The sequence below is a fragment of the Hydra viridissima genome, unplaced genomic scaffold, assembly GCF_058129835.1.
Source record: "Hydra viridissima isolate aposymbiotic clone 2 unplaced genomic scaffold, HvirCarnegie_v1 scaffold_4, whole genome shotgun sequence".
Taxonomy (NCBI): Eukaryota; Metazoa; Cnidaria; class Hydrozoa; order Anthoathecata; family Hydridae; genus Hydra; species Hydra viridissima.
Genome location: NW_028324303.1, coordinates 17858884 through 17872054, shown reverse-complemented (window position 1 = coordinate 17872054; position 13171 = coordinate 17858884). Strand labels below are relative to the sequence as shown.

Sequence of the window (13171 nt, the reverse complement as noted above, 5' to 3'; positions counted from 1 at the left end):
TAACAGACTAAATTTTAGAGACATATTGTGTGTTTGTTTGTCTGTATAATATATACATGCTTTTTTTTAAATTTCACATAAATGTATATAAATATATCTACACAAAATGAATTTCAGCTCAGTCAGTAGCAAACTTTGGACATTTTTAAATTAGTTGTTGCAGTAATAAACCATTAAAAAACTTTTGGTCGGAGGAGGTATTTTAGTGGGCAAACATCCTGTGGTAGAAAAGTTTTTCAAACATTTTCAAAACATGACAGCTATTTGTATATATACATGTAAATTATATATATGTGTGTGTGTGTGTGTGTGTGTGTGTGTGTGTGTGTGTGTGTGTGTGTGTGTGTGTGTGTGTGTGTGTGTGTGTGTGTGTAAATAAAAAAATATATATCTATTTAGATAATCTATTATAATGGCTTCACAATCTTGGGCTTTAGTTGTTTATTTTGAAAATAAGATTGAAACAGAGGCAGTTGTTCCATCTTGTTGGGTAAAAGATGGTTATTTTGGCCAACTGGTGTTCATGCAATGAAAGCTGCCTATAATAAGTTTCCAATTGATGATTCCTGGAACAAGCTCAGAGTTAAAAGAATTAAAGTAACTGGAGGTCATTAAATTTTACTGTATTCATTGCTATTTTGATTGTTTATTATGAATAAAAAAAACTATTATTAATGTTTTATATTAATAGTGAAGTACAATAACAAATAAACTTTTTTCTTTCTAATTTGGGATAAGTAATATTTTGAATCTGTTTATTTTATTATTATTGCCTCTAATTACACTTATTCTACATTTTAGTTTTTATATTCATTGTTTATATTTATTTTGCTAAATAATTACTAATAGATAAAGAAGTATGTGAAGGAGTTAACTTCACAATTACAGAGGAATCTGAAGAAGAATGTGAGTAATTATGTTTGTGAATAATTGGTTTCTTTTTGAATTTGTCTTTTCTTTTTTTTTTATATGATAAAGAATAAAAATAAAAAAAAGAACTGTATGTATTTAAAAAAAAAAATGTATATAGATGCTTAATAAATTGCTTTTTTTTTAAAAAAATTTCAGAAAAAGGTTTTTAAACAACTTTTAGAAATTAAATATATGGTAAAGGATCTTCAAAATGTTTCTTCATTGGTATCCAAAGATCTGCAAATAAATGCATTGAGTTCAATAGAACAACTTATTGAGCTAGATACTACGTTAAATGACAGTGTCATTTTTTCTAAATGGGTAAGTTGCCCTGTTGCTATTGCTAGTTTGAATTTTTTGAATTTTTCTTTATGTTGTCATGGTAAATTTATTTATATTATTAACTGAAAAGTTGATTAAAGAATATAATTTTATTTTATTTATTATAATTTGTCATTCTTTACATAATTACTTTTTGTTTTTTCAACTTTCAATGCTTTTTAATTTGTTTAAAAATGTAAGGGATTTTATAAAAAATTGCCTCTAATTATATAATTATTTAAACATTGATTAAAGATTTTTTTGAAAGCAGGTATCGCAAATAGCGAAAATTGGTGGAGTTAACTTAAAAGATAGTGTAAAATGTGTTATTGAGTGGTAGGTCAATTTTCTACACCTTTTCAAGCCAAAATGGCAATTGTTTTTAATGGATTATTTAAAAAGTGTTTGCGAAATATATTTATTATAATAAATATAATTATACGTTTTTTTAAGCATATCATTATATGCTTTCTTTCCTGTAGCATGAATGTTGTATTGTACAATATTGTAAATATTGATTCAAATAATTACTAACTTTTTAGGCTGTTAACGATTGAGTTGCGCTGTTTGTTAAACATGAAGGGGCAAACCAATTCCACGAACAAAACCAAACAAAAGTTTGTTTCTTCAAAGACGAAATTGTATCGTGTTTTAGTTGGTAATATGTTTTGTTTAAACTTTTTAAGTATGCAGATTTTTACTAATAGTATTTAAGCAAGAAGTTTGAATTTTATATTTTAAAGAGTGTCTCAAAAAGATACCCAGATGAAGCAGGGATTTATGAAGCTGTAAAATCAGTTCTGAAATATTCGCCAATAAATTTTTGTAGAAAGCAGAAATCGGAAGATTAGAGTTTTTTAATGACATTTTAGGATATGTTATATAATTTTGTTTGTGTCTTGTGTAAAGCGCTTTTTCTAAAATACACGTTTATTTATTTAATCTTTCATTGTACTATAAATTGTATTATAAAAGTTTTATTTTTTGGTTTAGATTCTGTATCTCAATGATATCCTGGCCTATCGATACGATATCCTGTAAATTGTATTTTTATATATTGTATAAATATATATACAGACACTCACACACATAAATCTTTAAAAAAATCTTTATATTTTTATATATATCTATGAATTGTATATTTTAGGCTTTTTTTATATTTATCATTCTATATTACTGTTGTATTAAAAATCGATTTTGGAAATATTGCAAGTGTAGAGTTCAACAAACAATTTTGTTTTATTTGCCAATTCAAGATATATATATATATATATATATATATATATATATATATATATATATATATATATATATATATATATATATATATATATATATATATACATATATATATATATATGTATATGTATATATATATATGCATATATATGTATGTATATATATATGCATATATATGTATGTATTATATATATATATATATATATATATATATATATATATATATATATATATATATATATATATATATATATATATATATATACACATATATAAGCATTGTTTCAACGTTATATTTCAACCTTGATTCGACGTCTTTTAGTAACGTTAAATCGACGTTTTGCTATCAACGTTACAAATCCTTGCAAAATCGACTGCTTTAACAACGCTTAAGCAACGCTTTTTTAGTAACGTTTTTTCAACGTTATGTTGCGACGTTTATGCAACGCTTTTTTAGTAACATTTTTTCAACGTTTAGTTGCGACATTTTTGTAACGTCTTTTAGTAACGTTTTTTCAACGTTACGCAACAACGTTTAATCAACGTGTCTTTAACAACGTTACATATCTTTGCAAAATCGATTACTTTGTCAACGTTTCCGCAACATCTTTTGCGACCGGTTTTCAACGTTGATTCAACGCTGACATGTTTGCTGGGATAGTACCTTCTAAGTTACACTTAAATCTTGCTCCAATATCTGTTAGGTAAAGAGAATCAAATTCGTTCATTATCGGTCTTCGAAGAGCCAAGTTTCTTAGTACTTTATCACTTTTTGAAAGTGTTGATTTTCCGTCGGTATTTGAGTATTTAATATATATTAAAACGGGGGTTATATGAAAATGAAAAAAAAAAAACTTTAAAAGAAGAAGTTAACATTTTTAAATACATTTTTTTAAAATTAACAAATTTTTTTGCTTAAATATTTCCTAATAGAAGAATTTTCGAAATTTAATTCCTAAAGGTTTTTCAAAGTTAAAGTTTTAAAAATACAACCCTTAAGATGTCTTAACCATCGTACGACACGATAATTATTTACCTATTTGTCTATATTCTCACGTTCTATATTCGACCTTTCTTTGAAATTTTCAATTGATTCAATTTCATTGTAACATTTTAAAATGCTGATAATAATAATAATAATGATAGAAACCAGGTCTATTTATTGCGCAAACGGTAATTAATTTTCGTTAACTTTCAAAGCGTTTTTAAAAAGAATCTTGAAAAATGGCGAATATTAGGGTTTTTAGTGGGATTTTTTAACACTTTGACTTCGAATTAGAGCACTTTCCGTTAATTTTCAGTCTATTTTTTTATATTTTTCTGAATCAGCATAAAATTCTCTATCATAATTAATCATAAAAAAAAAAAAAAAAAGAGGAGGGGAGGGAAACTGCAGTAGCACCTAGTTATATAAACCTTTCACACTTCTTTTTTGTTGTGTATTTTAATTACTCTCTCTCTTCTTACAAAACAAAACCAGTTTCTCAGCCCTCTGTTTTGTGGTTAAATTATGAACTTTTTTGTATCTTATACAAGTAATAAACATGGAACCCATGGATTAAATATAAATAAAGTACGGATGGCAAAGAATATAAAGTATAAAAGCGAAGTTCTGATAAATTGACTGGAATATATTTCGTTAACTTATTTACTTCTTTATTATTGTGTAAAGTCAAGACGACTATATTTCTGTTACAGTTATCTATTTCACTGCTCTTTTTTTGCTTTTACAATTTATATAGGTTTTCAAATTCATTGTGGCGTAATTTCTTACGCAATCGTCGCGACATAACAGCTGTACAACGTCAAAACACAGTATCTGTATTTTTCATAATTGGATATGAAAATGATTTTGTAAAGTAGGTTGGGCTGCCTCCTTAACTTCATACTTATCACTTGAAGCTTCATAGTATGAAGTTTCAAGTGATAAGTATGAAGTTAAGTTGGCGGCCCAACGAACTTTACAAAATCATTTTCATATCCAATTATGAAAAATACAGATACTGTGTTTTGACGTTGTACAGCTGATAAGTACAACGAATTATACAACGAACTTATACAATAAACTTATACAACGAATTTATACGACGAATTGTTACAACGTATTGTAAGTGCGATTCGGAATTTGAAGTAATTTGTGAAAAATGCGCTACTTGATTGTTCTTTTAACTTTATTTCACATTTGTTAAATAAAAGTTTATAAAAATACTTTATGGTGATTTTATTTATTGTGATAAAATGTTTACTTAATTTCTTTCTGCATTAGTATTAAAGCGACATTCTTTCCTAATTTAATAACCATTGGAAGACATTTGATTTGCCATCAGATGATTTGCCATTTTATAATTCGTCATTGAGTAGCTTTACTTTAAACAGCGATTTCGATTTGCAATTTTGCTCGTGCTTTATTGTGAATCTCATATCACGCTCCAGTCAGTTCAAATACTAGATTATCATTATTATCAAATTATAAAAGTTTGTTAATTTAGAATGTTAAATCTACAATCCAAACATAGACTTAAAACCGTTTATATAAAATTAATAAAGAGCATTTATGAATATTAGTTCGAAGTTCTGGCAACAATGAGGAAGATTAATATCAAGTTTTAATTGATATTCGTGACACTATTACTGAAAAATTTAATAAGGTTATTCAATTGGATGAAGAAATTTTCATGCTTATTAAAGATCATGATGAACAACAGCAGAACGCTGTTCCATCTATAGAATTTACACTCTTATGAAAGAAAGACCCAGTGGGCATGCATCGTCCGCGCGGCGTCCGTAGGACATCCATAAGACGTCCAGACGACCTTGGGACGTCCGTGGGACGTCGTGCGGACAATGCATGCCCACTGGGGAGCTTCCTGTTATTAACAAACATTTGATAAACACGATCCCAAATCGATTCTTTAACTTTTACAAGCAATTCAAAAAATAAAACAAACATAATTCCTATATTAAAACTAAAACCATGTGATGGGAGACCAGAAAGCTGAGTAACATTTATAGAGAGCTTTAACTGTGCAATAAATCTTAAAGATGATTGATCTGACTTCCAAAAAATGACTTATTTACGTAACTTACTTTAGCGACCTGTCTCTATAAATAGACTTACCTTGGCAAACAAAAATTTCAAGACCGCATTAAATGTGCTTAAACAAAGATATAACAACAAGCAAGCTCTTGCATCAATATATATGCGTAAACTCTTGTCATTAGAGAGAATCCATAGTAATAATAAAATAGAGAAGTATAATATTTGGACAGTATAGAAATCCAAGTAAGAACCCAGTGAACCCAACCTTTTGGGGAAACATTGGGACCCGATTGGTATGGCAATTGGGTCCCACTAGATTTTCCCATCGGAATCCCAACGGTTTTTGGCATTGGTTTCTAGATGGAAACATATCGGGCAACCCCATTGGATACACCGATCATGGCCCAAATATATCCCTATCGCTTTTTAATATTAAACCTATATACTATGTTTGTTAAGTCTAAGTACCTACGAATATGACTTATCGGGAAAGTAAAGTATTATATATATATATATATATATATATATATATATATATATATATATATATATATATATATATATATATATATATATATATATATATATGCACACACATTTTATACATGTTTTAGGAGAAATACTGTAACAATGGGAACACCTGAAGCAGGTATATTTACTGTACCTTGTGCTCCAAAACCTAGAAAATCTTTTTTAAAACTTGTGAGCAGGATGAAACGTAAAAGAATTGATAATCTTCAGGAAAAAAAACTGGAAAAACTTCAACATGTTGTAAAAAGGTTTGCATCTAATCACTTTACTGCACCCAGGTCTACTTTATATGGTCCAAAATTATTATTGCATACTTTTTGCAATTTGAGACTAACAGACATGAGCAGGTTTAACCAAGTTAAAAAAATACAAAAAATTGACATATCCATTATATATTATTTATGACATCAGACATGTACTGCAAGAAGAACAAAAATGTAAGAGGTATAACTTTTCGAAAAATCGAATTTTTGAAAAGTTACTTATCGAAAATAGTGAGTGAGTATATTAATTACTTAGTAATGGAAAGGTTTATAACAACTTTTTATTAAACGCATAAAACGTTGATTGCATAAACGTAGCAATTGAAAATCCTCTTTAGTAAAAAATAAGATTCGAATGAAACCGCTAAACCTGCCTTTTTACATGAAAAGCAATTAAAGAAGTGTAGAGATATCAGACTATTTGAAGGTGTTTAAAACATGGTTGTCTATTTATCGATCAATTTGTCTTTTTTTCATAAAGCGTTAGTGGTGCATCATTGGTGCTCTTGTTTTACTTTAATGCTCTGTTTAATTCTATCTAATCTGGTTTTTACCCTTACATTGAAGAATAAGAAAGTAACATAGTAAATAAGTTTTTTGTCCGAGGAAAGGAACAAATATAAATACATCAACTTTCAATATTTCATTTAGCCCAATTGGTTTAAAAAGTTTCATAATTATTTTTTTCGTTGAAGCTTTGTAATCACTTAAAAAATGTTGGAGACTTTGGGTGGGTAAATATTAAAGACTACATCCTTAAACAGACCTTTTAACAGAAAGAACTTTGGATTGCAACTAGATGATAACTATAAGCTGATTATAATACTGGAATTTACCAATTATGATGGACTAAAGGATCCTCCCGAAAGTTGATACAAAAAAAGATAAATTAATTCTTATTTTTAAAAATTTTACATTTACCAATAGGTTTATAAGAAAAAAATTGTTGCTTGATGTTGAAAAGTAATACTAAATTTGTATATATCTTTTTATTTTATTTACATGAAATTTTTTTAAAAAAAATTTTAACTTGCAAATTTAAATATTGATACTTTTTTAATTATCTTATTAACTAGAATCAAATTAAGAGTGGAAATTAAAAAATGATATAATAAATATTAGACGAAAGTATGGCAAAAAAATATTTTAACAAATGATCAAAGGCAGTCTTAATCTAAACATTATCTGTTTATGTTCTCTTTCGAATTTTAACTGATTTTTTTTAATGCATAAATTTATCTTTAAAAGATTTAAAATGATTTTCAAAATTTAGATGAGCAGATATTGATTGTATTTATGTCACCAATGTCATTGCTATTTTTTACCTGAGATATCTTAACAAGCAAATTCGGTCACTTATGAGCTATGATTTCATTATTGCAATTATTCATACTCTCCATAAATCTTTAGACTCTCCAGATCAGTGAGCTTTAATGGCTAACATATTGACTGGTGGTATCTAAAGTACAACTTTTGACTTTGTCAAGTTTTTTACAACTTAATTATGTGAAAAGTTTTTTATTGATTGGGCTCAAAACTTTCCGGCCTGATATTATTAGCAATAACTCTAGAAATGCTTAATGAATTAATTTCAAATTTTTTTATATCGAAGTTTATTGTATCATTTAAGGTTGTTAATCAGTTTAAATAGATTTCAAAAGACGCTTAGAAAGTAATCAAATTTTTTTGAGATTAGGTGACATCATGACCTAGATCTTAATCTCAGTGACCTTTTTCGATGCGGCTTTCTATTTTTGCTTCAATTCTTCGTTATCTTTCACTGATTTGTTGCTTTTCAACAAGATTTCTGTTACAAGTGCCCAGTAACTTTCAATTATGCCCTGCTTAAGGCAATTCGGAGGATTGGCATTTTTTTCTATCTAATATCAAATTTAATCTATCAAAGTCTAAATTGGCTGTTCAGAAATTGGATACCACCATTTCCAATGTCACACAAATGTATTGATACACCAGATGGTGTTTAGAAATATAAACATAAATATGATTAAGAAATGTCACAAAAGTCATCGAGGGATCATTAGAAAGGTATTCATTAAGTAATTGTAATTAAATGCAAATTATTTTATGAATTTTTTAGATTAGGGTCATGTTTGAGTATTTTGCACTAATTAAATTTTTAAAAATATTTTGAATTGAAAAATCTTTAGATTAAAATTGATGTCTAAAATTTCTACTTTTTACTACATGGAAAATAGACCTCGCAAGTAACCAGTTAAAATGATTTTGTATAGTTTACTAGCAACAAACACATCAGTAAAATGGCAATAATCTTCTCTTCAAACGAAAACATCAACTTTACACATTTTCTCGTTCATTTATACTTACTTTATTTGTATTATCCTTACAGATCATACAAATAGCAATCGAAGTATTTTAAAGCCGACGTTCCTGAGCACTCCGTCACAAATGCACCTAGATTACTTGGGGTTCACTTTCAGTTTAATTTGCTATTCATTGTTTTTCGCGTTAATTTGCTATTCATTGTTTTTCGCGTTCTTTGGAGAAGTCTCAGTACGTAATTCGAAGTCTAATGTGTTCCACATGAAGTGGAAAGCTGTTCACTTCTTGTTCGCTGTTCAATTGTTATTGTAGCTTGCTGCCACCTAGCATGGTACTTCGCATTTGGTTGTTTTAACCAAACTTTATCACATATTCGAAATCTTTTGTCCATGTCATTTTTTGCTGGAAGGTTCTCTTTTCTCAATCCTTTAACACCGATTTGATAGCTATATATGTTTTCTCAGGGACTTACACCAATTTTAACGGCTGAAACATTGTACCAATATACCGGTTCTGGTATTGAGATTTTAATCGTTTTGTTATTCTTTTAATCACACTGTGGTTTCTTTCCACAATTCCATTTCTATCAGGTTAACAAACGGCTTGCAACTTTCCATCTCCACGGTTCCATCTATCTCCACTGCCTCTTTTAGATTGGCTTTTACCACTCCTAAATCCATCATATTGATACCACCTCAAAGCCACCATCATGTCCTTTCTGCTTCTTCCATCTCTAGGAGGTGAAGCATTAGCACAAGGTTTCTATTACCAAACTGTGCACCGTCAAATTTAATAGCACTTTAAGATTTCTGATATTCAAATTCAATATAGTATAGTTCTTTGAATTTGTCAGTTTCTCTATCGCAAACCAACCGTACATTTTTCACTTATAGGTCACTTCGGTCAGCGTAAAAGTTCCTCTTTATTTGGTTCTTTGAACACTTCTTTGTAAAACGGCCATCTATCCTGTCACTGACCACATCTAAAACATCAAAAGATCTTTTTTGGAGACAAGTTATTTGCAAGTAAACAGTTTTTTGCATGGTGGTGAAAACCTTTGAAGTTGCAACACACTAAAGATGTTTTTATGGGATGGTGTCAAGATATAGCGTCAATAGCATCACTGTCAGTCACATCTACACGGCTCAAAGCAACTCTTAATAGGGTAACATAATATCAATCAGGTCCGTCACGGCTCAAAATCTTAATAATAAAACTTTTGGCAAACCTACGATAAATTCCAAACGCAGACCGTTTTGAAAATTTAGCCAGATAGGCCAATCGTCTTAAGTCAGCTAAAAATACATCAGCTTTTTCTCTGTAAATTAATTTTCGTTTTGTAAAAAGTTCGTATGCAGTGTAGGGATCTACAGAGAATGCTGTTAATAAGATACCCTTAACTTCTATCACATTTTTTTTATCTTTTGCAGCTAAAAGATCCAATAATGCATCAGCAGCTTTTCTGAGAACAATCTGAAAAAGTAGTTCTAGCTTTAGATTCTGAATATTTAGAATCACTTTCGTTTGTTATATTCAGACAGCAGCATCCGTAGTGCCATCATACGTTTCAAACATATCAAATATATTCATACTTGGTTCCATTGCACGCTTAGCTTGTAGTTTTCTCGCAAAAAAAAAAAAAAAAACGTTTAAACGACAATAACCTTCTCTCCAAACAAGAAGCTGCCTTTACAAATTTTCTCGTTCATATCGGATAGCTTTCCAAAAATCTCACTCAAAAATCGTCATAAAAAATCTCTCACACATGTTTGCAGTTTTTTTATTTTTAACTGGTAAAAACTATTAAATTATTAACACTATAACGTCGTTAATCGTTCCAGCATTTTCCACAACGGATTTACAGCTTCACATCTTTACCTTGTTCTTTTAATGACAATGCGTCTTTAAGGCTTAAATCTATGGGAAAAACAACAGAGTTACATTTTTTTTTTTTTCCAAGGAGTTTATTTTTAACAAATTTTTTTTTTTAATGACTCAGTGTTGCTATTGAAACCGAAATCAATTTTTTTCAAAAACTGTTTATGAAATAAGCTTGTTTCTTATAACAATTTTTCTTAAATGTTTTGCTGTATTTTTCCCGAAGAGTTTAAAAAGTATATTCTAACTTTTCCAGTTGTCCAGCACAAAAAGTAACTCTTATTTTCATTGGTTGTCAATTAATTCAATATAATTTATGAACCTTGATTCACTAGCATCATTCAAGTTTAATACAACAACTTGTTACAATTTTGTTTTCATTAAAAATTATTTTCAAATTTAAATAAAATATAGCAAAACAGCAATGCCAGTAAAAGCCATTTGTTTTCTCAATACTGGTTTCTTGCTCATCGTAAAAAACATTAAATCTGACCAAATGTTACTTACAATAATTGCACCTGATGATTTAAGCATTTGTTTTTTCTTCTTCATAACTTCAGTGTTAATTTTCTAGTTTATTCATACTATATGTTTTTACTATATGTTTTTACTATATGTTTTTTTACCTGATCAATTACAACATTGTGGCCGTTTTGTAACTTTTTGCTTCAGTACCTGAAGTACTGAAGGTGGGTGTAGCAGAAGGTGGGTGTAGCTTGACTTTCTTTGTACGATTTAAAACTTCACACCTCTTGATTTTTCTTTATTTCTATCAAATGTTCTCAATTCTACCAAAACATGCAAATCATTTTAAGATTAGCAAATAATCTTTTCTCAGCTTTCACCAAATTCATGGACAGGTTGCATTGGATCCCGTTATATCAAATAAAAAATATCCTTTAAGTTAACTGCATTCATAAAGCTTAAAGTATCTAGTTTTTATAACCTTTTAGAATTGATTTAAAATTATGGTAGTTTCTTAGATATCTTCAAAGATTCCTAAAATCAAAAGTTTTTTTAAGCTACATTTTTTAAACTCCTTTGCATGTACAAATTACAAATACTTTGATCTTTTTTATTTAAAAAAATATTTTTTTGTCAGAAAGTTGATTGATTCTAATGAAAAAAAAAGTCTGTTAATAAAACGATCATCGATACTTCGCTTAGGAGTATGTAAAACTTTAAATATTCTCCCTGTAGTTCGATGAAAATTTTTTTCTCATAAGTAGGGAGCATTTGATTGATTACTGATTTACTTGTTAAAAAAAAGACTGGGGAGAAACTATGTTTCGATAAATACTTAAGGAGTATATATTTTGGGGAAATTACTAAAGGCCGCAAACACTGAAATATAAGGGTCTGCGTATCGTTTCATTTCCATATCGTTATCATACCGATATGATATCGGAAAAAAAAGTGTTATTGGAATGATTACGACTAAGGGTCTGCGTATCGTTATTTTTTTATCGGAATCAAATGAGATTCACATAACGATACGAGAAATCTCGTATCGTTACAGGGGCGGGTTTAGGGTTTGTCTTGTTAGGCGCGTCGACTAACAACTTTTTTGGTAAACAATTTTTAATTAAAAAGCTTTCTAATTTTAAAAAAATACATCCTTCAATTTTTTTGTGATTTTTTGGGTGTAAATTAGCGATATCTAAGGAATTTTTATAAGTATAAAGTTTTTTACCGGCTCGTTTTTTACCGGCTCCGAATTTAAGAAATATTTGTAAAGTGGATTCTAATTTTGCTATCGGTAGCGCAACTTCGGACCATATTAGGTGCGCCTAACCTGGCCCGTTTATTTGGCTGACGAGGTTTCGAAATCGTATAAATTCTTATTAAATTCTTTTCTTTTTATCCTTCAGTAGCGTAACTTCAGTTCAAGCTAAACAAACCATTTTTGTGCCTAACTTGGCCCGTTTATTCGGCAAAGGAGAGTCCAAAAAATTATTAAGTTCATTTAACTAGAGGTTTTTTTCATCGTTCGTTAGCGTAACTTTAGGCCAAGTTACGCTCCCGCCCCCGCCCCTCTCTATACCTAGAAGCGTTAACATTTCTTGACTAACTTCATTAAAAAGCTAGACCCACGTCTGCGTTATGTACCGATACTCGTCCAAAAATAATCTGTTATTGGAATAAAATAACGAGATTTTTTATGTATCGTATCGGTATAATAAGGAGTCTCGGTAAAAGTATCGTTATAACTTTTTAATTATTACTGATATTTTAGCGATTTATCGAAATGTTTATATTATTTTTTTAATTATTACGATACAAAACGATGCATAACGAGATATGACGATACAGTACAATCTCTCGAATTTTATGGGGAAAAATAAAAGTTCGAATTTAAGAGATTTTTGAATTATAGAAAGTTGACTTTTCTTTTGCACATTTCACGGTGACTTTACATTTAATCGAATTATGGAGGTTTTCGAACTAAAGAGATTCGAATTAGAGAGATTATACTGTATTAGCTTTTTAAATTAACAATTTATATGTTTTTAACAACTAAATCCATGGGCACCGGCAGGCAGGGGCAAGTGGGGACAGTTGCCCTCCCCCCCCCCCCCCTGGAAAAGCAAAATAGCAAATTTTAATATTCACATAATTTCTTTTAACTGTTAAAAGATTTTATTTCGATATCTCATCAATTTAACTCATTTATAGTTTACTCACC

General features: G+C 29.1%; 1 protein-coding gene across 3 annotated transcripts; it reads left to right on the top strand.

Annotated features, from left to right (window-relative positions):
- Positions 1-352: 352 nt before the first annotated feature.
- Positions 353-2479, top strand: LOC149890228 (uncharacterized). Of its 3 annotated transcripts, XM_090084056.1 has the most exons (6): positions 356-607; positions 850-906; positions 1094-1233; positions 1505-1569; positions 1776-1891; positions 2227-2471. In XM_090084056.1, the coding sequence occupies exons 3-6, from the start codon at positions 1105-1107 to the stop codon at positions 2241-2243; spliced, it is 327 nt and encodes a 108-aa protein (XP_089940182.1). In that variant the 5' UTR covers positions 356-607; positions 850-906; positions 1094-1104; the 3' UTR covers positions 2244-2471. The 3 variants fall into 3 exon arrangements, with proteins under 3 accessions (XP_089940181.1, XP_089940182.1, XP_089940183.1); XM_090084055.1 differs by lacking the exon at positions 2227-2471 and having other exon boundaries at positions 353-607; positions 1776-2194; XM_090084057.1 differs by lacking the exons at positions 1505-1569; positions 1776-1891 and having other exon boundaries at positions 357-607; positions 2227-2479.
- Positions 2480-13171: the final 10692 nt, after the last annotated feature.

Coding starts and splice junctions, on each gene's coding strand:
- LOC149890228 (XM_090084055.1), top strand. CDS start 1,105: ATGGTAAAGGATCTTCAAAATGTTTCTTCATTGGTATCCAAAGATCTG. Junction 1,234..1,504: donor GTGTCATTTTTTCTAAATGG/GTAAGTTGCCCT, acceptor TTTTGAAAGCAG/GTATCGCAAATAGCGAAAAT. Junction 1,570..1,775: donor GTAAAATGTGTTATTGAGTG/GTAGGTCAATTT, acceptor CTAACTTTTTAG/GCTGTTAACGATTGAGTTGC.